At 55.5% G+C, this 24,667-nt stretch overlaps 1 protein-coding gene across 1 annotated transcript; it reads left to right on the plus strand.

Moving 5' to 3' along the window:
• Positions 1 to 18,177: 18,177 nt before the first annotated feature.
• Positions 18,178 to 20,725, plus strand: LOC128774535 (testis-specific Y-encoded protein 3-like; the record flags this gene model as incomplete). The annotated part of the gene is made up of 6 exons (XM_053893601.1): positions 18,178 to 18,360; positions 19,159 to 19,317; positions 20,010 to 20,087; positions 20,232 to 20,343; positions 20,436 to 20,581; positions 20,675 to 20,725. Coding segments are annotated over exons 1-6 (729 nt in total), but the record flags the coding sequence as incomplete, so codon positions are not given.
• Positions 20,726 to 24,667: the final 3,942 nt, after the last annotated feature.

Genomic DNA, 24,667 nt, shown 5'->3' on the forward strand with positions numbered 1-24,667 from the left:
ACTTGCCTCTGAGAAATCTGACGAGGCGGTGAAGCATTGCTTACGGCTGCCCTGTGCAAGTTAGATCTCTAGAACTCATGCACATGGCATGACTGCATCTTCACACCCGAGCCCCGACACCTCCTCATCGCACCCTCCCCTGATTAGCACCACTCTACTCTCTGGTGGACTGCATGCCTTTAACTCCTTTAGTCTCCTCAGGAATCCATCAGGCAGGGCTCACCACCACTGTGCTTCTGTCAGGGGCTGGCTTCTTTCAGTGAGCCCAGTGCTTTCTGCACTGATGCTCAATGCACCCGCAGAAGGGTGAGCCACACTAAGCCCGGCGGCAAACCCTTTGGCCCTACGTTTCCCACACGTGTGCCTGGTGGCAGAGGTGCACAAGGAGCCCGCCTGCATGCGTCTCCCAGGTCCTCCACAGGGTACAAAGTACCGCCTCAGGAGGCTGATCCGCATCACATGGGCATAGCTCTGCTTGCACGTGTTAGCCTTTCGTATCATACAGGCAGCCCAGACTTAGAAATCCTGCTACCTGCTTACAACTATCCAGCCCTCGTGCTTCTGCAGACCCTCTGTGTCTGTACAGACATTTGAGTCACGGTCTCGTGACCTTCCAATACAGCTTGATGGTCTGTCCTTAGCTTACAGCCTGGGATGCGGTTCTCACTCATTGTCCTCCCCTCGGGTGCGAGTTTCCTCCATCACTGTGGTGGAAGGTAACCTTTATCACCATACGTTGGCTTGAAATTACTGGGCGGATCACCTGTCTGCGTCCGGGGATCCGAAGGAGACCTTGGCTCTTTTGCTCACGGTCCACCCTTTCTCTGTGATGAGTCGCTTTGGATGAGAAGCTTGCCAGAGGCGAGGGGGCCTCAGAGTTGAGCACATTTCCTGGGCATCTGTGAGAACTTCGTTGGTTCCACTCGGAAAGCATTGACATTCATGGATGTGCAGCCTCTGCTTTTGCTTGAATTTGTCGAGCTTTGGGACGTGATTTCTTCCCGCATGTGCTGTGCCTAAATCTCTGCTGTGTCTTTCCGGCAGTCCCGTTTGCTGTCTCCTGCTGTTAAGTACAGGACTTCCAGCAGCCCTGTGGGGAACGGGTCCTTGTTTTCTTCCCTGCGGTGCCCTCTTCCTCACCCCGAATGACCTCACTGCAGCTTCCTCCTAGTTCAGCGATCGTTTCAGACTGCCCTTAAGGTCCAGGTGGGAGCGGTGCCTTTTGTGCTGAGGGCTGACCACTGTAGAGCATTCGTCTCTGTGCAAATTGCACAGGTGAATTTCACCAGGTGAAAGAGAGTGCACACTGCAGTTGCCCTGTCTTCAGAGTCAGCCCACCTGTCTCCGCCTCGGCTGCCCCTGCTCTCCTTCCTCCTACCCTCTCCTTGCCTCCCCCTCCCTTGTCTTCTTCCTGTCCCTCCCTCCCACTTTCCTTCCAGCTCTCTTTGTCTTCGTCTCCCTCCTCTCCATCACTAATGCCTCCCCCTGTCTCCGCCTGTCTTCCTTGTAATAGGTGCCCCTCTGTCTCTTCTTGTCTTGCTCCTCCTCCCTGTCTCTCCCGCCAATCTCCCCGGACTCTCCCTCTCCAGGCCGGTCTTCCCCTCCACTCGTCCTTCCTTCATCTGCTCTGCTAGCACGTGTCTCTCTCTCTCCCTCTATAGCTCTGTCTCTCTGTGTGTCTCTTTTTCACTGTCTCTCTCAGTGGACCTTCTGTGTCTGGGTGCATGCTTCTTCAGAATTCTTGTTGGTGCCTGGGAAATGGGAAGGGAACTCGTCTGCTTTCGTGTGTCCTCGTGAAAGCAGGCACAGGGCTTTCTCAGAGACAGACACAGACAAGTCTGCAATTCTCGGTGAAGGGCCCCTACGTGCCCTGCGTGGTTGGAGTCGTCCTCCTTTTAGTGGAAGGTTAGATTTCAGGACCGGAGCAAGCTGCTAAATCCTACTACCCCATTTCCCTGGCGCTCTGTACGGAGATCAGTAGGGCACCAGTGGCAGATGGTGCTCTGGGGGTTGTTCTTTGATCTGCATTGCAGTGCAGTGAGTCTACTGAGCTGTGTTCTTGCAAGGACATGGCGGTGGGGTGGGTCTAGGGTGGGTGTCACTGGTTCTGGGTGGGCACCCACCTTACCGCCGCCCTCAGCCTGACGGCCAAGGAGGAGATACCGTGCGGACGGCCATGTGGCCCCGGTAGGCGTGACACTAAGGACTTCTCCAGGCTTTGCCCCAGCTTCATGAAGAAGGGGCAAGGCACGGAGCAGGGAGTGGCTCACGGCGTGGACGATCCTGTGCTGAATGCTCTGGTGCCCGTAGTGAGGCCTCTGGGGAAAGGTGTACAAGCGACCACAGACTGCGCGATACCGGGGACCTCGCAAGTGAAGGCTGGAAGGTGACAGCGCTGAAGAGGACATGCGGCAAACGGGGGCCACGCTGGCACCTTGGCACTCGCTCCAGAGCCTGGACCGGCCATTGGCGCGCGCTTGCTGGCGGCCAGCACCCTGTCTTGCTGTCTTGCAACTGATTGCTCCCCGAACCTGGCCAGCTGGCCTGACCTGCCCTGGAACCACTTCGCCCCCAGGCCGCATGCGCACACTCTTCACTGCCTCTGTCTCGGCCCCTCCTCCACAGCAGCCACAGCCAATGCGGAGTCCTCAAATCCCAGAGCCTGTGCGCCTGCGCTCAACTTTGGCGGGTTGCGGCGGGAGGCTTCAGGGAGCTAATGGTCTTGCGGCCAAGGCTCCCCCCACCTGCTGCCGTTTCCTGTCCTTGTCCTGAGGCTGCCCTAGCTACACTGGGGCCGGGGCCGAGCGTCATGGCCAGCGTGTCGCGGTCCGGACAAAGCGGAGATTCCCGCCGACCCTGGGCCCTGATCGTCCCGGATGCGAAAGGTGGAGAGTCCCGGCCCCGCGGGAATGCAGGGGCGCTGGAGGGCGTGGGCTGGCCGCAGTCCCCAGGTTCAGGGGCGGCAAGCGCCCATCCTGTGCAGGAAACCCAGGCCGGGTGTGAGATACAGGTGGCAAGCCCAGCGGAGGAATTGGTGCTGATATTGGATGACGGAATGGTGGCGGCTGAGGTGGTGATCGGGGAGGAGGAAGAGGACGGCGAGGCGACCAAGGATGAGGTGGCTGGAGAGGAGAATTCTGAGGAAGCCAAGCCAGAAGCAGAGGACATGCACGAGGAGGAGGAGGAGGTGGAAGTTGAGAGACAGCAGCAGGAGGAGTTTCAGGAGCAAGAGGAGAAGCGCGAGGCAGATGCAGAGGCGGAGGAGGGGCCCCAGCTCTCACAGCCGCTGCAGCAGCAAGAGCCAGCGCTGCGTCCTGCCTCAGCCCAGGACCCGCTGGCAGCACTGGAGCGTCTTCAGCTGGAGATCAGCGCTGGGAATGCCCAGGATTCCAGGGCCTTATGGCGGCTGAAGCGCAGGATTCTTCGGAGGCAGATTTCTTACCTGGATCACAGAAGGGCCATCATCAAGCACATCCCTGGCTTCTGGGCCCAGGCGGTATCCTTCCTTGTGCTGGTGGGTGATGGCGGGGGCTGTTGTGCAGGAGGGCTGGGCACTGAGAGCAGGGTGCCTCAGGGCGATGGCCCCCAGAGAGGAGAGCTGGGGAATGGTCCCTGGCCCTGGGTTGGTGTGGTCTGGGATCCAGTGTAAGGCCTTGGACAGGGGCGGTTGTTGGGGATGGGGGGACTTGGTGACTGGGTCTGTTTCCTCTAGGTCTCCGCCAACGTTGGCCTGCAGGCTGGTCTCAAATATTACTTGCAGACACGAGCCATGTGTCCCCATGCTACCAGAGCTAGGGTAGCACAAAGCAGCCTTCACTCAGAGCAGATAAGGCAAGGAAACATTTCGCTGCAAAATGGGAGAGTTACGCAGGCCGCACACCCACCTTCACATTCACAGGCTGTGCACGTTTCCTAGCAGTTCCTTCAAAAGAGAGCATTTCAGACACACACTCATGACCTTTAGTGGAACCACGCCACGCCCCTTTGCCAGACAGTAGGACGACTGAGACCCACTCCGAATGGGGTACAAGCTGCCTCCTCAGACCCTGAGACACACACACACACACACACACACACACACACACACACACAGAGGATTCTCTCCTGGTATCTCCACCCCTGCTTCCCTCTCTGTCCTCAGGCTCCGGCTCGGTCCCACCCATGTATTCTCTCCGGACTGGCTGTGTCACTGTGTCTAATCCTTTTCCCTCCTCGGCCCTCCTCGTCCGTGCTTCTCGATCTCTTTCTCCCTCCCACACCCTCTGCTTGCAGCGTAAGTGTGCAGTCGGGTTCCTGTAAGCCATGTTATTCCATCTGGACTCAGGAGGCTGGTGACAACATAGGTCTTCACGGGAATATGCCAAGAAACCCAGCCGTGAGGAGGGGTCAGAGCACATGCCGACATCACAAGCTATGATGGGCTGCTGGCAGCCCACACAGGTCAGATATAGGAAGGAACTGAGAGGCGTGCAGGCAGTGGAGTCTCTCCCTGCTGTGTGCAGACAGCGTGGGAGGTACAGGAAGCCAACGGACTGCCCAGTGTCGATGGGGTCTGATGCATCTGCAGAGGCTGAGGAGTGTGGGGACTAGTGTTTCCTGGTCTTTCTGCACATGCCGTGATCTAGTCCCTTGCTCTTAGCCTGGGAGGGTTGGAGGGGGGCTGTGTCTGTTTCCACAGCATCTGAAGGCACAGCTCCTTGACACAGCACAGATTCTGAATCACCCCCAGTTGTCGGCCATGATCGGTGCCCAGGACAAAGACGTGCTCAGCTACGTGGTCGACTTGGAGGTGAGACCGGGGAGGCTGTGGCTGGGGGCCGTCCCGTCGGGTGTGGGATTTGGGCAGGAGAAGGTGAGGCAAAGGTGCTCACCCTCACAGCCAGGCAAGTAGCTCAGGACCCCGAGGGAGGACACTTGCCCCCTCCTGTCCCATTGCTCACGGCAGGTGGAAGAAGTGGGCCATCCCAAGTACCGCTGCAGAGTGATGTTTTTCTTTGGGGCCAACCCGTACTTCCGGAACCCAGTGATCATTAAGGAGTATCAGCTGAGCTTTGCTGGTAGGGTGTGGGTCCCATGATGGTGCGGGGCAGGGGGATGAGGAGCATGAATCAGGGACAGGAGGGAGGGAGAGGGGGAGGGGCAGGTGGGTGGGGAGGAGGCCATCAGCTTGCTCCTCAAATCCTCTCTTCCTGCAGGCTACGGGACATCGCGTTCCACTCCAGTCCAGTGGTTCTGGGATTATGAACGTGGAGCTCCCAGTCGCAGGCATGACCCCACCAGCCTTAACTTGTTCAACTGGCTGTGTGAGCACAGCTGCCCAGGGGCCAACAGGATTGCCGAGGTGGGGCCCCTGAGGCCTTCGTCAGCAGTGGGGATGTGGGTGGCCCCCGGCCAGAGAGGAGAGTGGGCTATGCCCAATGTGGCGCCGGCCTGTGTCCTCTTCCAGATCATCATCGAGGACCTGTGGCCCAATCCCCTGCAGTACTACCTGAGGGAGGAAGGGACCAGCAGACAGTGATCTGACGTGCTCACGTGTCGGTGAGAACCCCAGTATGCGGTGTGTTGACCTGCGTGTTGTATGGGCAAGGGAACGTGGGCCACACATTGGCTTGGAAATGGAAGGTCCGCCGACACAGGGACACAGGTAGCATGGGGAGAGGGTGGGAGGATGACAGGGGACCTGCAGAGACTCAGCTGCAAACACACAGAGGGTCGAAGCCTGCAAACCAAATGCAGTTGTGCTGTGGGCTGGGGCTTTGGAGAGCAACTGGGGAGGAGCAGTGCTTCACCACAAATGCTCCCCGTGGATGTCCGCCCTGTCCCGGGCTTCCCCCTGCTCCTTCAGTCTGGATTTGCCTGCCAGTCTTTGGGTCAGGAGCTGCCGTGTCCCCAGGCGCCACTGTGGTGAGAATCTCGCACTTCCTTCCATGTGCCCCACCACGCCATGTCCTCCCGCAACCCGACAGCCATTCTTAGAACTGGTCCAAGGCCATTGGGGGCTGGAAATGAATCCCTGGGTGAGAAAGCAAGGGGGATCGCAAAAGGGCGAGGCACAAGAGTGACACCATCTGGGATGTATCTGCAAATATCCCGTATCATTCTTGGTGTCTGTTGCGTGGGGGTGCGTGTGTGCGCGTGTACGCAAATGTGTCTGCGTGTGCCCACATGCGTCAGGGGCTCTGCATCTGTGTGGGCGTGAATGGCGCAGAGCTTCTATCTTTGCCCATGCAGAAACAATGGAGGACGCCACCAGTGCTGGAAGAGATGGGTGGATGAGTCTCCTGTCTTCTACGTGCCCCGGAGAGAATTGAGGAAGAGATAACGTGTGGCAGCCTTGAAGAGGTTCCACGATGTTTATGTGGACACATACAGGAAGCTAAAAACCCTTCTGTTTTTGTGTATGTGTTTGTGTGTGTTTATGGGGGACGCAAGGAGGCTCGACGAGAACGGGACCTGAGTGTGACTGTCCTAGCCGCTGCCCGGGTGATTCTGTGTGTGCAGGAGAGGTGCAGTACTGGGGTGGGGCCGGTGTTGCCATGTGCACAGAGGCCTGCCTTCTTGGGCAGGAAGAGCCTGGAAGGAGGAGGAGGAAGAGACAGACCTGTTATTTGGAGATTTATTGTATAGGCCAGAGCCGAAAGGCAGGGAAGGGGATTGCACAGTGGGACCAAATTGGTCCACTGGGTCGTGGTACAGTGTGGCCAGGACTCGGGGGGGTTTCATCCAGGACCCTTGCTCCCAGAGGGGTGTTGTGTCCTTGGTGAGATAGAATCCAGTCAGCAAAGCCTCCAGTCAGGATCAGAGCTAAGACCACATGTCCCCGGACAACTCAGGAGCAGGCAGCCTTCTCATAGTCGATGGCAGTATACCTTGCTGCTGCCTCCCACACCCGGGGCTCCTTTGACCCCGAGCCCTGTCCTCAGACAGTGGCTCAGGATGGGAGATGTGTGAGGGGGAGGGGCAGGTGTGGGTTGTGGGCAGCAGCGAGGCTTATGAGTGGGAATGCATGGAGAGAGTACGCACGAGGGCAGAGATCCAGCGTGAGTTCGTGCGAGTGTGTGTGGGCGTCTGTGGCAAACTGGGCCTGAGATCCGTGGTGGTGCCGGCAGTGTGAGCGTGCATATGTTCGTGCGATTGCGTAGCCGTGTGTCTCTGTGTGTGCAGGAGTGGGTGGTTAGGCCACTGGAGAGACAAGGAGAGACACAGCGGTCTGTGTGAATGAGGTGCTTATGTGGGACGGTCAGGTGCCAGAATACAAGAGTGCAGTCCCTTCCCTCCTGAGTCCTGATGGTAATCGCTGGGATGGGTGCAATCGTTGCTGTGCCAGGGGGCTCAAGTCAGGATGCAAAAGGGAGATTGGTGCAAGGTCAAGAGGGGGGCCGAGGGGAGGACAGCCTGTGTCCAGTGGCCAGTGGACCACTTGTGAGTAAGTGTGCTTGTGTGTGTGTTAGTGTGTGTCTATGTGGGAGTGAGTGTGTGTGTGTGTGTGTGTGTGTGTGTGTGTGTGTGTGTGTGTGAGTGGCTCTGGTGGGCCGACAGTAGCAAATACGTAGGGGCTACATGGTGTGCCCAGGCTTTGTGCACAGGGTAGCTAGGGAACCCAACCTGTCAGGCTACGTGGTGTGCAGAGGGCGTAGGTATTTCCCTGGAGGGAGCCGTCTAGCAAAAATCTCTGCTCTTGGCAGACGAGCCATGTTTTGTCGCCAGTCAGCTCTTCCTTGGGGCTCTCCTCTCTGCTTCCTGTGCACCAGGCCCAGGGAAAGGGAGGAGCTGGGACCCTAGACCTCAGGTGACTTGAGTCCCCCAGGGGTGCCATAGCAGGGTGGTGTGCGTGATCCATGTGTGGATGGGCAGGTGAGCAGCCTGCCAGCTGCTCTCTGAGGGGACAGTTCCTTGCCAGCAACACCTCTCCCCGCAGCACAAGATCACCACTGTCGCTGCAGCTGGGCTGGGGACATGTCAAGGTGTGTCCCAGAACTGTGTTCCCCTTGCATGTAAGTGGTGCCAGAATGCGCCTCTCAGTCCCTGTGCGGGTGACCCTGATTAGCCTCAGGCTTTGTCGACTCCTGGCCTCATGTAAATGGGGAACTGGGTTCCTTTCTCAGTGTCTCAGCGGTTGCATGTCGACAGAGGATGCTGTGGACATTGTGGTCAGGATTCTGACCGGGCTCCCCCCGCCCTGCCCCAAACCACAGTGGGCAGCACATGGCCCACTGTGTGTGCGCTTTGGGGAGGCTAAAGCCGTACAGCCCCTCCAGTATTCTTCTCAGGTGGTGGACGGTCAAAGGGGCCTAGGGAGGAACACTGGTCCCAGTCTGCTGCCGGCTGTGCCCACAGGTGTGTGTGCCCAGCTCCTTGACGCTGAAGCTGCAAGGCTTCCGCACTGCCCCCAAAGCCCCATCCCTAGAATTTGCGTGTGGGCCAGATGGAAGTGAAGTCCCAGTGACCCTGCGGGATCACAGCGGGTGGTCTCGTCTGTGCCTGGCCACCCACCTACCTGCCTTCCCCGCAGCCCGTGGCCCCCATACAGGGCTTTCGGTAAACACACGGCCACCGTCCAGCATGAGAGGAAAGGCTTGACGGTGTCCCAGTACCGCTGGTCATGTGTTGGCTGCTGCCAGCTGACAGCATGGAGACCCCATGGCCCAGTGGAGGATGTCCGACCTGTCCTACAAGGAACTGGGGACGACTGTACGGATGCATCAGGTCCCATGCAGTAACCTAGGCCTGACCTTATCCGCCTAGGGGGTGATCGAAGCGCCTTGGGGTCCCAGGCCTGGCATACGTGTCGGTGAGCTTCCTCCTGGATGGCGCTGCCGACACAAGGCTGGCTGGTCAGGGGTCGCGTGGGAGGCCCGTTGGGTCCCGGCCTCTAGGTCCGATACTGCTGTAGGTGTTGTTGAAAAGACAGAGCACGATATGACCATCCCTTGGGTGTCGCTGCACCGGGGATCCCGTCGCTGCTCCCAGGTTCCCACTACCGAGTCTCCCCGGGAGGCCTGGGAGGTTGCCAGGCTCCTTTTGCAGGGACACAAAGGCCTGTGAGAGCCCATCCGCAGGGTCCGGTGCTCATTGCGGATGACTTGGGGGCAGTGCGAGATCTATTGCTCCCGTCCTTAGAGGAGATTGTGGTAGTCTTAAGGGACAAAGATGTGCCTGGAGAATAGAAGGATGTCCAGAGGAAGCATTGGAGGAGGAAGAGGACGAGGAGGAGTAGGAGGATGAGGAGGAGTTGGAGGAAGAGGATTGGGAGGAGTTAGAGCTGGAAGAGAAGGGTGAATGATTGGGTGCAGGAGAGGGAACAAGTGGAGGAGGAGGATGTCCAGGATGAGGAGGAGCACGAGCCAAAGGAGCAGGAGCAGCTGGGGGAGGATGTTGAGGAGGACGAGAGCAGAGGGAAGAGGGTGGGGAGAAAAGATAGAGCCAGGGTTCCAGAGCATGAGTAGAAGTGTAGGAGCAGAAGGAGGAAGAGCCCGAGGAGGAAGAGGTGGAGGGAGAGGAGGAGCAGGAGGAGTTGGAGGAAGAGGATTGGGTGGGGTTAGAAGAAGAGGAGGAGGAGAAGGAGCAGTGAATGACTGGGTGCAGGAGAAGGACAAATGGAAGAGGATGATGTCCAGCACCAGGAAGAGGAGGATTACGGGCCAGAGGAGCAGGAGCAGCTGGAGGACGGAGTCGACTAGGACGAGAGCAGAGGGAAGAAGAGGTGAAAGGTCAGAGGTAGGGCAGGAAGGGCAGTAGCAGGAGAGGACCTGGAGAAGGAGGAAGAGTCCTAGGAGGAAGAGTTGGAGGAGGAGGAGGAAGAGGTGAAGGACGAGGAGGATCAGATGGAGGAAGAGGACTGGGAGGAGTTACAGGAGGAGGAAGACGAGTGAATGATCGGGTGCAGGCGAGGGAAGAAGTGGAGGAGGAGGAAGTCCAGGACGAGCAAGAGGAGGAGCACGAGTCGAAGAGCAGTAGTAGCTGGGGAGGAAATTGAGGAGGACGTGAGCAGAGGGAAGAAGAGGAGGAGGAGGAAAGGTAGAGCCAGGGCTGGAAGAGCAGTAGCTGCAGAGGGGGAGCAGAAGGATGAAGAGGCCCGAGGCTAAGACTTCCAATACTGTGTTGAATAACAGTGGAGGCGGTGGACATTCCTGTCTCGTTCGTGACTTGAGCTGAGAGCTTTTGCTCCTTGAGATGATATTCACGTTGGGTCGTTCATACATGGCTTTATGATCTCGATGTGTGCTCCTTCTATCCCTACTTTCTTGAGGGGTTTTACCAGGAAAGGATGCTGTATTTTGTCCATCACTCTGTCTGCATCGATTGAGAGGATCCTGTGGTTCTCGTCCTTTCTTTTATTGATGTGAGGAATCACGTTAATTGTTTTGCAGATGTTGAACCAGCCCTGCGTCCCAGGTACAAATCCCACTGGGTCGTGGTGAATAACATTTTCATGTATTGTTGGATCCGAGTGTCTAATACCTTGTTGAGGAGTTTTGCATCCATGTGCATCAGGGAAATTGGCCTATAGTTCTCCTTTTCAGTGGGGTCTCTTTCCGGTTTTGGAATCAAGGTAACGCTGGCTTCATAGAAAGAGTTTGGAAGTTTTCCTTCCATTTCTATTGTGAGAACAGCTTCAAGAGAAAAAGTGTTAACTCTTCCTTAAATGTTTGCTGGCACTCCCCTGGAAAGCCATCTGGCCCTGCAGTCTTCTTCCTCCGGCAGGTTTTTGATTACTAATTTGATTTCTTTACTGGCGATGGGTCTGTTCAAATTTTCCTTTTCTTCCTCTTTCAGCTTTGGTAGTGTATACATTTCTAGGAATTTGTCCATTTCTTCCAGATTGCCCATTGTATTGGCAAATAATTGCTCCTAATATTCTCTTCTTATTGTTTGCCTTTCTGCTGTGTTGGTTGTGATGTCTCCTCTTTCATTCTTGCGTTTCTTTATTTGGGCCCTTTCCTTTTTCCTTTTCATCAAACTGATGACTGGCTTATCAATTTTGGTAATTCCTTCAAAGAAGCAGCTTCTGGGCTCATTGATCTGTTCTCCTATTTTGGTTTGTTTCTTTGTTTGTTTGTTTGAGGTTGTTTTTGTTTTTGTTTTGTTTGATTTTTGGTTTCAATAGCATTAATTTCCGTTAATCATTGTTATTTTCTGTCTCCTGAATGTTTTGGGTTTCGTATGGTGTTCTTTTTACAGCCTCTTAAGGCGTAAGGTGAGGTTGTGTCTCTGAGATCTTTCTTTCTTCTTTAGCAAGACCTGACTTGCTAGATAGGTCCTCGTATAACCGACCCTGGTGCGTCCCAGAGGTTTTGGGTTGTGGTGTTATCACTGACTTCCATATACATTTTCATTGACTTCCGTATACTTTTTATATTCTCTTTCAACCCTTGCTTAGCCCGTTCAATCTTTAGTAGGATGTTCTTCAGTCTCCCAGTATTTGTTACCTTTCCAAATTGTTTCTTGTAGTTGATTTCGAGTCTCTTAGTGTTGTGGTCTGAAAATATGCACGGTGTGACCTCGATCTCTTTGAACTTCCTTAGGGATGACTGTTTTCCCCAGCATATGATCTATAGAGGAGAATATTCCGTGAGCACCGGAGAAGAATGTATATTCTGCTGCTTTATTATGAAATGTTCTGAACATATCTGTGAAGCCCATCTTGTCCAGTGTGTCATTCAAAGCCCCCGTTTGCTTGTTGATTTTTCGTTTACATGATCTGTCTATTGCAGTGAGTGAGTGCATAGAAGTCTCCTCCTATGATGGCATTACTAAGAATGAGGTTCCTTATGTTTGCGTTTAATTGGTTTGTATATTTGGTTGCTCTCAAATACGCCACATAAATGTATCCATTTGCTAGGTCTTCTTGGTGGATAGACCCCTGAATTATGACATCATGCCCTTGTGTACCACTTGAGACAGTCTTAAATTAAAGTCTAGATTGTCTGATAGAAGTATGGCTACTTTGGCTTTGTTTTGTTGACGGGTAGCATGACAGATGATTCTCCATCCCCTTCTTTTCACTCTGAAGTTGTTTTCACATCTAAAGTGGGTCTCTGGTAAACAGCATATCGATGGAACTTGTTTTCTCATCCATTCTGTTCCCCTATGTTTTTTGATTGGAGCATTCAGTCCACTGACGTTTAAAGTAGTACTGAAAGACACGATTTTATGGCCATTATCTTGTTTGAAGAGTTGGAGGAAAACATATCTATATATCTTTATATCTGTATCTACGTCTCCATCTCCATCTATATGTATATGTGTATGTGTATGTATATGTGTATGTGTATGTGTATGTATGTATATGTATATGTATTGTATTAACTGTATCTATATATCTATATCTATATCGATATGTATATGTCTATATACATCTATATATATAATTCTATATCTATTTGTATATATAAATATAATTATAAAGATAGATAGATAGATAGATAGATAGTTAGATAGATAGATAGATAGATAGATAGATATCAATTTCCCTCTGAGTGTCCCCCCTTAAAATTGCATGCAGGTGTGATTTAGCGGTCACAAACTCCTTTAAATTTTGTGTATCTGGGAACCTTTTTCCTCTGTTTCTATTTTGAATGATGGCCTTGCTGCATAAAGAATTCTTCACTGTGGATGTTTCTAATTCAGCACTTTGAACGTATCCTACCACTCCTTTCAGGCCTGCCAAGTTTCTCTGGATAGGTCTGCTGCAAACCTGATCTGTCTTCTCTTGTAGTTTAGGGACTTGTTTCCCTTGCTGCCTTGATGATTCTCTTTGCCTGAGTACTTTGTGAGTTTGAATATGATATGCCTTGCTGAGGGTCAGTTTTTGTTGAATCTGATGGGGTCCTCGGTGCTTCCTGGATTTTGATGGTGTGTCTTTCCCCAGGTTAGCAAAATTTCCCACTATGATTTGCTCACATAACCTTTCTACCCCTTTTTCTCTCTCTTCCTCTTCGGGACCCCTATGATTCTGATGTTGTTTTTCGTTCTGCATGAGTCACTGATTTCTCCAATTCTTCAATTGTGCTCTTTTCCTTAATCTCCCTCGATTTTGCTGCTTCCATAGTCTCCATAAGTTGGTCCTCTGAATCGCTGATTCTCTGTTCTGTCTCATCCATCCTTGACACCGCTGCATCCATCCGTCATTGCAGCTCAGTTATATCATTTTTAATTTCATTCTGGCCAGTTTTTACTGCATTTTTTCTCTGCACAAAGGGACTCTAATCTACATTGGACTGCAGCTAGTATTCTCATAATCGTGCTTCTAAATGCTGCTTCAGACATCTTGCTTGTGTCTGTGTTGGTTGAATCCCTGGCTCTCGTTTCTTCAGGCTCTTTCTTTCTGGGTGAATTCCTTCCCTTTGTCATTTTGAATGGAGAAAAGGAACTCATGAGGTAGAAAATTCAATGAAATATTCAAATTATAAAATGTTAAAAGTAAAAACTTAAAAACACACATGTGAATAATGGAATGAATGATGCTAGATTCTAGGCATGTTTCACCTGGGTGTTGAAAGTGGTTTTGACACAGGAGAGAAAAAAACGTGGGAGTGGAGAAAAATTTAGAAAATACTAATAAAAAATATTAAAAAGGGAAATGTTGTGAGAATTTGAAAAACCAATACACTGAAGTAGACTAAAAGGAGAAGATGGGAGTAAAATAGAATCTGTGAATATAGACACAAAAGGAAAGAATCATGTAGAAGAGTATTAAAGAAAGTTAGTAAAATTTCCACCTGCCCAGTCTCCTTCGCCTCTCCGCGCACAAAAGCACCTCCCTTCCCATGCCTCCTCGCTCTCCAAGTTCACTTCTGCATGCCACGTACCTGCTGAATTCGGTGGTTCAGGATATGCAGATTGCTGTGCTAATCCTCCAGTCAGTTTCCTGGGTGGGTAGGATGGTTTAGTGTTGGTCTGGCTGTATCTCATGCACGCGAGACACTTAAGAAGCTTCCATGCTGTCTGCCATCCGGGCTCCTCCCCAAAGAGGTGAGATCTGTAGCACCAGTTCTCTGATATGAGACATCCCACAGGAAAGTTGTGGTCGGTGACAAAGCGGAAAAGGGCATGTACCAAACAGGGAGGTCACCCTGGAGGGGGAGGCAGAGAACCTGCTCCAGACCTGGGAGGGGAGGCAGGGGCTCAAATGCTGGAGCCACGCCCACTGCCCTCCAGCTGATTGTTCCTGAACAGCAGCCAACTGTCTGGGTCTGGCCTGGAGCGCCTTCACCCCAAGGACCCATGGTCAAAAAGTTCACTGCCTCTGCCTCTGCCTCTCCCCCACCTCCACCGCAGCCACAGCCACAGCCACAGCCACAGCCACAGCCACTTCAGTGTCCGAAGGGCCACGGGGCCGTGGGCGTGCTTCCCAAATGCTGGTGGGCTCCAGAAGGAGGCAGCAGGCATTTAAAAACCTTGGGCCTTGACACTCCACCTGCTGGGCCTAGTCTGGAGCCTCATGCCTCAAGTTCCCACTCCTTCTGCTCTATGGCCCTAGCCTGAGGATGGGCTAGGGCCCCAAAGCAAGGGAGTCCTGTTCCGGAAAACGCTGAGATTCCTGACAATACCGGGCCTCCATTCTGCTGGAAGAGGGCGTTCGAGAGTCCAGGAATCGTGGCAACACCCCTGTCTCAGTCCCAGACAATTTCACTCATTCATACGCACTCACACGCACACGCACGGGCACGGGCACACACACACACACTCCCCCTCTGTGGCTGTCTCTAGTGGTGACTTACTCTCCTTCTTCGGCCTCCTTCCATGTCCCTCTGGCCTCTGTCTGTCTCTGAGTCCCTGTGATCATTTTCTTGAGGGAACGCTTCCTCCCTCCCGCACCTCCATCTCTCTTTCTCTGTCTCTGTGCTGTCCTTGCACAGTATCAGTGCATCTGGGTTTCCGTGAGCTGTGCGTGTCCATATGGACGGAGTAGGCTGCTGATGGCACAGGGCTGCAGGGGAACACACAAAGGAACGCACAAGTACCAGGGGTCAGAGCACATCCAGACCTCCTAAGCCGTGACTGCCTCCAGGCAGCCCACACAAGCTGGGTATACATGTGAACTGAGAAAGGTCAGTCCCTTGGCCCTTGCCCTGTAGGTTGCAGCCAGCTGGGAGGTACTGAAACCCAAGGGACTGCCCAGTGTTGAGAGGGTCTGAAGAAAGGGCAGGAGCCGAGGAGCCAGGGAACCTAGTCGTAGCTGGTGTTTCTCCACATGCCATGTTCCGGTGCCATTGGTACTGGAAGGTTGGTATCAGTTGTGGCTCTCTTTCCTTGGCATCTCAATGCAAGCTTCCGTGACCCAATGGAGGTCCTGAATCTGCCCTAGTTTTCAGCCAGGTTGGGCCCCAGGACAAATGCACGTGCTGTGTGAGGGGGGAAAGCAAGTGTGAGTCGTGAGGAGGAGCTAGCCTCGTGAGTGGGATGTGGCAGAGGGCATGAGTGAGTGCACAGGTCCACTAGAGTGTGTCTGTGAATGTATTGTGGCTGGCGCCTGTGAGTACTTTTGCCTGAGACCTAGCGTTTGTGCTGGCAGCGTGCACGTGTCTGTGTCCACGTGCCGCGTGGCCGTGCATCTTTGTGCCTGAGTGAGTGTGTGTAGGCCGTTGGCAAGCGAAGGAAAGAGACTGGGGGCTTTCCTGACTTGGTGAGTAAGGGGGGGCTCCCGTGCCAAAGTGCAGCGAGTGCAATCCCTTCGCGCCTGGGATCGACACGGAGCTAGCTGATCACCTTTCATGACGGGAGGAAAGCCCGGACTTTGCCTGGGTCCGCTCGTCCTGTGTTGCCTTGGCCAGGGGCAAGTTGGGGTTGGGCCACCCATGGCGCAGTGGAGGAGGACCAAAGTTCCCTGCAAGGAAGTGGGCGTTAGTGGAGGGAGGCAGCAGAGAGCATGAGTAAGCCTGGCCCTGCTCCTGGAGCGGCCTTGGGGATCATCGCAAGGCCTTGTGGTCCCAGCCAGGGTATGTGTCTCGGTGAACATCCTCCTGGATGACCCTGCAGAGACAGGCCTGGCTGGTCTAGAGTCCCTTGCGAAGTTGGGGCCCGGCCCCGGGACCCCAATACTGTGGTAGGTGTTGTTCAAACTGAAAGGCATTGCCTGCTTGTCCCAGACAGTCCCTGCACCTGGGACCCAGATTTGTTCCCACGTTCCTGCCACGGGGTCTCCCGGCGATGCGTGGGAGTTTGACAGGCCCCATTTCTCTGGAGGGAGTGAGTTGCATAGGTCAGGTGCACCAGGGTCTGGGCCTGCTTTCCTGTCTTGCCCACCCGCTACGTCCTCTGCTGAGGGCAGCTTGAGGGCTCACCACTGGACCTGTTCCTCTCCCTTTCTGGGTAAGAGTTTGCCTCTCTGTTGGTCACACTGGCCACCCCCTCTCAGCCCCCTACCACCTGTTCAGCCTCCCCCCATCCACCTGCGTTTCTATGCATTGCTGTCACCTGAAGCGGTGGTGTGCTGCCTCATATATCACAGCCACCCTGGAGCATTTCTGTACCCCGTTCGTATCCTGACATAGCCCAGCGAGTCTGGAGGAACCTCTTCTGTGTCACGGAAGCAACATGTTGGCCAGAGGGCCCGGCACACGAATTTGGAAATCCTAGAATCCCCCGCCTGCCTGGCAGCCTCCTGGTCCCATAAAGAGGTAGGGGAACACTGCATTCCACCAAAGGGAAAAGGCAATGCATGAGTGTGGTGCCTGGCCAGGCAATGCATCTCGAGCCTCCAATCCTGCAGTGGCTCTGTGTGGTGTGTGTGTGTGTAGCTTATGCTGTCTGACATAGACCGGCAGGGAGTCCACATCACCACTGCCCTGACAGGGAGGGAGACCACATCATCGCCCTCACTGCACACCGTCTGCAGCTTATTGCTTCCCCAAAGTGGTCATGTGGCTTCATGTAGACCCTGGGGCGTGTCCCTCACTTGGGTCCCAACACTGCATCCCCCAACCCCCCGATACCTCTCGGAGACCCTTGAAATCACGCTGCCTGTGGCACAGGGGGACAGTGTTTTGAGCCAGCGCCCACGCTCATGGCAGCCTGCCGCCTAAGTGAGTGGTAAAGGAAATGGGACCAGGATGAACAGACATACGGCCAACGAAGGCCTGGGGAGGGTCCCTGTGAGAAGATGGCCAAGCATTGTGGGAGGAAGGGGACCGCTGTCTGTGGGACAGACACAAGCTCCAGGAATCCCAGGGCCCACGGTCACGGGTCTTTCCTGTGCACTGCCACACACGGGAGCAATGGGCAGCCCATCATGAGAGGGGGGTGTGTGCTTGCCAGTGTGTCACTTTCCAGGCAACGGGGACAAACGGCAAGAGCGGCGCGCATGATACGCAGCCTCCCCTAGTGTGGCGTCCTCTCCACGTCACACACCTCTGGTCACCGACCTTCCCTAGCCGGTGCACTGCTAGACTGCTGTCATGACATACATGTCTTCTGGGAGCAAGGATGGACGTAGAGAGTATGCAAAGGAGGCTGAGCAGATGGAAAACCGGGGTGCACAGACAGCAGGCGCACAGCTGACATGCGTCTCCCGGACAGCCAAGGTGATCCGCTGAGTGGATTTGTCGGACTAGGGGCACAATGAACAAAGGTGGCGGTGTAAATGGGCAAAGCGGGGAGGTCCCCCTTTACCCGTGTGTGTAGATAGCCGCGTGCCCAGCGCAGCGTGGAATGCAAAGGTCGCTTTCGCATGGCCAGAAGCCAAACAGGGCACCCAGAGCGCACAGAGGGCCGGCTGCAAGCCCCCCGGAGGAGTTGCACTGCACGGGGCCCAGAGCCTTCCTGCCTATGCAACAGACGCGCCCCAGTTTCCGGGTGACCTAGGGGCGGGACCGCCGAAGCCACGCACGCCACCGTCCCTATGATTGGTCCTGAAGGCAGTGAAGCGGCCTGGGCGTGGCTTGGAGCTCCCTCAGCCTCAAAGCCGCAGGCGCACACCTCTCACCACAAAGGCCTCCGAGGCAGCATCGGCATAGCGATAGCCACCGCCGAGGCATCCTGGGTACAGCACCATGCGCATGCGCATGCGCATGCGCATGCGCCCCCTCGACCTTTGGGCTCTGGGAGGAAGGGGGAGCGAGTTGCCAGCCATTGCCCTCAGGGCTCCACTCACTGGGTCTGGGGAGGGGGGCCGTGCTTTCACCTCCCGCTTCGTCGTCGGTAGGAGCCACAGTTGGTGTCTCGGGCCGGGGCCGCATGTTGCACGACTCGTGTTTCCGAAACACTGGGGATGCCCGGAGCCCCCATGCCGCCTTCGACCGGGAACGGGGCGGTCGAGAGACGAGGGCCCGTGGGGACACTGGGTCTCCGGCAGGGCCGGAGGTGCCGCAGGCCGAAGGCTCGCAGGCCACAAGCGAACAGCCTGTGCAGGAAGGCCAGGCCCGACCCGAGAGGCAGGTGGGCGGCCCCAGCGAGATATCGGTGCCGCTGGTGCATGACATAGTGGCGGTGGAGGCGCTGTGGGGCCTGGCGGAGGAGGAGGTTGAGGTGGCGGCCGCGGAAGAGGACGCGCCTGGGGCAGAGGGGCATGAGCAGAGGAAGAAGGGGGAGGAGGACGAGGAGCAGGAGCCGGGGAAGGAGAAGGTCCAAGTTCACGAGGAGGAGGACCTGAAGGGCGAGGGGGAGCAGCAGGACCAGAAGAGCAGAAGGAGGAGGAGGAGGAGGAGGAAGAGGGGGAGAGGCAGCAGGAGTAAAAGATTAGAAGGAGGAGGAGCAGCAGAAGCCCAAGCAGAAGGAGGAAGAGCGGAAGGAGGAGGAGTTGGCGGAAATGAAAGGGGAGGAGCAGGAGCAGCAGGGTATACAAGCGGGCGCGGCGGCGGCCACGGCGCCGGCCGCGGCGGTGGCGGTGGAGGCATTGGCGGCGGCAGTGGCAGGGGAAGGGGACCAGGAGGAGGAGCAGGAGGAGGAAGGGAAGGCGTGCGAGCCATTAAAGGGAGAGCAGAATTGCAAACCGAGGAGGAAGAGGAGCAGGAGAAGGAAGCGCTGGAGGAGCAGCAGCAGGGCGAGGAGGAGGTGGAGGGCAAGGAGGACAAGGAGGAGCGGGTGGAGGAGGAACAGAAGCCGAGTGAGCAGGAAGGCCGATGGGTGGAAGAAGCCCAGGAGCTGCAGGTGAAGCAGGCTAAGAAGGAGCAGGTAGAGTCAGGCCTCCGTCCTTGCCCTTCCCCACTGGAGGCTCTGGAGGCTCTGGAGGCCCTTCAGATAGAGCTACAGCCGGTGAATAAACAAGCCAGCCGGGAGCACGCTCGACTCAAACTCAGGATGTGGCAGAGGCGGCAGCGACATCTGCAGCAGAGAGGTGCCCTTATCCAGGGCATCCGTGGTTTCTGGGCCAAGGCTGTATCCTTCCTGCTGCTGGTGGAGGGTCCACAGGGGGCTGGGCTTGCGCAAGAGGAAGGAAAGGGAGGTGCCATTTAGAGGAACCCAGGACAGGGACTGGAGCTAAGCCACGCTCCAGTGGCCGGGAACGTGCAAACGTGATCCCATCCGGTGGTCCTGGCTCTGCAATGAGTGTGGGAGGAGGGCAGTGCCGGGGTGGGGGAGGCATGTGTGCTTTACGTCGCACCTGGCACGGAAACAGCGCTGGGAGAGTGGGGAGTGGCGGTGGAGGTCCAGGCCAGGTCGGGGAAATGACCGAGGGCTTCTTCCCACACAAAGCCGCGTGGGGGCACGTTTCTGGGTCCCGCTAAGCATCTTGCTGCGGGGAAGGCGATGTGAATGCCCACTGGTCGGCGCGAGACCGGATGTGTGCTGTCTGGCTGTGTGGAAGTAAGCGTCCTCAGTGTCCTCACGAGCACACAAAGCTAGGCGTGGTTGCGGGCGTCTGGGCATGCACAGCCTCCTGTGCGTGTCTAGCAGAGCCCTGCGCGATCCTGAGACCCCGTGGGCCTGGACGCAGCCTGTGGGGAGGGCTTGAGACCCTGGGGGAGGACGCCAGTCCCGGGGGGAGGACGCCTGGATGCTGTCCACACTGGTTCTCTGGTTCGAGCTCTCTCACGCCCAGCACCTGAAGGCTCTTTGACCTGCGGCAGTTTGTGAACCACCCTCAGATGTCAGCCCTGATTAGTAAGCCCGATGAAAGCATGCTTCGCCACATGACCAATTTGAAGGTCGGCCTGGGAGTGGGAGGTGGTGTGGGTGGCTGGCTGTGTGGGGAGGGGAGGTGGTGGGGAGAAGTGATGTGTTCCTTCCTCAGGGGAGGGCGGGTCTCCTGGAACAAGATTTCACATTTCTGCCCCACTGTACCACGGCAGGTGGAGGAACACAAGTTTCCCAGGGAATGCCGGAAGATCCTGCTGTTTTTTGGCAAGAACTCCTACTTCCAGAATGAAGTCGTTACGAAGGAGTATGTCCTAGGCCTTGATGGTAAGTGTCCACTGACTGCATGGGCGGCAGTGGGTGCAGGGTTGAATGTGATTAGTTCTCTGGCGCCTTCTCACATACTCGTCTTCCTGCAGGGTATAGGGCGTCTCATTCCAGTCCCATCCAGTGGTACCCAAGGTACAGACAGGAGGCCTACAGACGCAGGCATGACAACAGCAGCCTCAACTTCTTCAACTGGTTCTCTGACCACAGCTTTGCCGGCTCTAGCAGGATTGCTGAGGTGGGGCCCTGTAACAAGGAAGGGAGGTGATTTTCATGGGTTCCCCCACTGCGTGGGATAGCTACCTGAGGCCTGGCCTGTCTCCCCTACCAGATAATCATAGAGGATCTTTGGCCCAACCCCCTGCCGTATTTCAAGATGAAGGAGGCCCCAGGAGAGAGAACTGAGAGGGAAAGAGGTGAGCAGCCAAGGGTGTGGGCACGGAAATGTGTGTCATGGGGTCCAGGGCACAATTCTCTTCTGCATGGAGGCACCGAGACTCACAGCGCACAGGAGGTGACCCCAGGTCAAAAGGGCATCAGCCTGAGACAGGGAGTCTTAAGAAGTAACGTGTCAAAGAGGCTTTGCCCCTTTGGGGAGCCTGAAGGTGGGAAGGGGGCTAGACAAAAAGAATGAGCAAAGCGGGACAACCAAAGCTGGCTTATCACATAGCACGGTGACAACTGTCATTCCCGGACCATGAACCCCACCCTCAGGCCTCCTACCACCATCCCACATGTTGTCTGGCTTCTGGATCCCCTTGTCAGCTTTGGCACAGCTTATCACACCCTCCCATCCTACTTTCCGTTTGGAAACATTCAAGCAACCTTACTCAGGGCCAAGATAAGACTCTCACCTGTCCTGTGTGTGTGTGTGTGTGTGTGTGTGCGTGTGTGTGTGTGTGTGTGTGTGTGTGTGTGTGTGTGTGTCTGTCTGTCTGTCTGTCTGTGTGTACCCATATATCCCAGGGATATGCACGATATTGAGAAGAGTATGAAGGAGCGTCGCACTTCATCGACCCCAGTGGAAACCCTTCCGATGCTCACCGATGGTCCACAAGATTCTCCTGGCCATGAAATAAGGACAAGGGTGGTGGTGACACGTGGCGCAGGGCGGGGGTCCAATACATTTGAAGAAATATAGAATGGGAGATAAACAGCATGAAGTGTTTGTGTGTGTCTTCCTCTCAGGTTCGCTCTGGGGCGTGTCCATGTATACATGCGGCTGTCCAGAGGTGTAAGTGTTCTGTGCCTGCACATTGGAGTTCCAAGGAAGGGCGGGACGTAGGACATTGTCCGTAGGGATGGGTCACACATTGGGATTGCATGTGAGGTCAGTAAGATTGAAGCAATGGGGACTTGAGTGAGGGAGGCCAGGGCACAAACCTGAGAGAAAGGCCAGTGCCCAGGTTCATAGCTTTCCTGTGAAAATGAGGAAATTCAAGGAAACGGAGAGGCCAGCACAGGCCAGGGATGTCCAATATTCAGGGATTGGGCATGTCCATGATGGTGCCCCCAGAATCCCGCATGGGGACACCCTCAGTCATGTTGACTGAACCGCCACACAGGGAGGAATTCCCAGGGTTGATTACCCTCTGGTTTTCAGACGTCTACCAATGCAGACTGTCTTGTGGACAAGGTCAGGATCTCAGGACCAGCCACACATATTTGAGGGATTGTGAGCAGGTTGTAAGATTGGCGTCCAGGGGAAGGAACCGAGGGACCAGAGGCAGAGTGGGTGGGTAAGACCGATGAAGTTCTGCTTCAGGCAGAGTTGACAGGGACAACATACACACTGCAGAGAAAACAGCCCACTACAGTCTCACGCAACTCCAAAATCACAGCGAACTTTTCTGGTTCCACTTCCTGAAGCTGAGCCTCCCAAACACCGCTTCACTTATTCTCACACACACACACACACACACACACACACACACACACACACACACACAAGACTCCTGAAGGAGTCCTAGTGCTGATGCCCTTGTGTGAACTTTGCTGTTTCTGAAAAGACCTCTGGTTACGAATGGGTGGCCCGGATTGCAAGCCAACAGAGGGGAGGGTCGCGGGGAGGTGGGGCTCTTCAAGGGCACGAACACGCCAACCTCTCCCGTGTGCCCTCTGCCCTCTCATCATCAGCCGTGATGAGTCGGGTGATGCTCTTCCTCTGTGTCCACAGGCTTAAGCCGTGTGTCCAACACGCCATGTGAGACTTGTGAGAAGACTCCCAAGTGCAAACACCAGCAGGCGCTCAGGGAGGTCGCCTCGTCCCAGGCAGCCTGTGTTCCTTTGCCTGAGTGCCAGGACAAAGGCTGCCTCAGCCACATAGGGAACGATGGACTTGTGAGGCCTTAGCATTCTGTGCAGAGGTCCCCGGCAGGCCTGGAGCTTAGAAAGGACTGGGATGAGCCTCACCTGCGAAGACGTGAGTGCTGGGATACTCCTTACACAGCAGATGGCTGCTTGCCAGAGATGTCTGTGCTAGGGATGGGGCAAAAGCTCCACCGTGCGAGCAGTGCAGTCGACAGAGTTCAGCCTTGTCCATCGCAGGCTCTTCTGTATCCCCATGTAACACGGCCCCCAGCACAGCGTGCCTGACACTGACCTCCCGACACTAATATTCCTGTCTCCCAAGCTGCCCAAGCTCCCCAGGATCCCCACTGCACAGCTCTGCAGTACAAGAGCCTTCTCTGCAGTGGCTCTATTCCAGAGAAGGCGTGGGCAGTCCCAATGCATGGAGGCCTCTTGCCCCTATCATATGCAGACAACACGGTCAGCGGGGTGTCAGCACGCTGTGGAGTTGAGGATCTGTGCGACCAAGCCTTACCTCTTCCAGGGCAGAGGCTGTCGCACTCTCTAGAAGGGAAGGCAGGCCTTTCTCTCGCTGCTGTCTGCACACTGGCTGGAGAGGCACGTCTTCTCAGCTGCTTGATGGGTAAATGTCAGGGTACCCTGGAAAAGCTCCCAGTGCTGACCCGAGTCTTTGGGTGTGAACATCCAAAGAAAGTATGGCCAGTGATTGTGCAGTGGGAATACGGCCTCAGTGGTCATGAGGCTGGGCCCTTTGGGGCATCTTCCTGCACAAGCAGGCCGTTACTTGATAGGTCTTGCCGAGCAGGAACACTTTAGGGGACAGGTGAACACAGGGTCCCCCACATGTTAATATCTCCAGCCAATACCTCCTTAGGGGCCAGGGTGACGTTTCCGCCCGGCCTGTCCCAAAGACAAGGTACGGACAAGGTGTGGGTGTGGAATGCACTCACGGCACCCAGAGCCAAACCCTCGAGTGTGGACACTTGAGGTCCGTGGGCAGAGGCCTCGGTGCTCTGTGTCCGAGGGATTACAGCCCTCATGCTGCACACCCGGCATCCCCGGGTGTCCTCCCGTATCCGCAGCTCTCCCCGGGGAGCCCTAGGGTCCAGGAGCTGCTAAACCCCCTGCACAACTGTATCTGCTGCCCAGCGGCCTCTTCCACCCCAACATCAGCGTGTGTGGGCTCCAGAGTGCTGTCCCTCGAGAGAGGACACCCTCAGCAATTCAGGAGCCTTCTGACTTCCATGTCTCTGAACCACACGTGTCTCATTGGCCTGTCGGGATCGTCACGTTGTTCTCTGTTCACAGGAAATGTCTCGCATTGCCTGTGCTCCTCTGTCTCCCTGAGTGAGCCCTGGCGTGTTTGTGTCTTTTCCTGGCTTTGCCTGTGCCGACACCTCTCTGGTGATGCCTCCTTGCCTGGCCTAAGTGGGCACAGCTGTACCCGTGTAACCGCCTTCGTCTCTGCACACCTGTGTGTTGGGTCAGCTGTGGCTCTGGTGGCCTGTCTTGTCTTTGGTGTATGCTTCTGCGCTTGAGTGTGCTTCCCTCTGCATTCAACCCCTTTCTTCCACTGACAGATCCAGTTGCTGTCCTGCTGTCAGGTGGAGGGGCTTCTGCGTGTTCTGTTCTATGTTCCAGGAGCCAGAAATCCTTCCGTGCCTGTAGGACCTTCGTCAGAGGATTGGCCATGCACTCACTGCCAGCCAGTTAATGTCCCCAAATGCAGCTGGCTTGCTGTGAGCATTCCGTCACACCTCTATTTTCTGTCCTTCTGTTTTCAAACCCTTTGCGCCCGAGGGGCTCAAACGTCACTGGCCTGCACATTGCAGATGCAGGCGTAAATTGTGAAAAGCGGACCGGCAACGTTTTCCCACTTACTCTTTTGCCACGTGGCATGTTCCTGGCTGGGAGAGACTTCCCCCTGCCAGTGTGTGTCTCGTTTCCCTGTGCCTCCTGTGTGTTCTGGTCCCTAATTTGTCCATTACGTCCTACCTGGGAGTCTGATCCATGT

Source organism: Panthera pardus, unplaced genomic scaffold (assembly GCF_024362965.1).
Source record: "Panthera pardus isolate Hobbes unplaced genomic scaffold, ASM2436296v1 HiC_scaffold_333, whole genome shotgun sequence".
Classification (NCBI taxonomy): domain Eukaryota; kingdom Metazoa; phylum Chordata; class Mammalia; order Carnivora; family Felidae; genus Panthera; species Panthera pardus.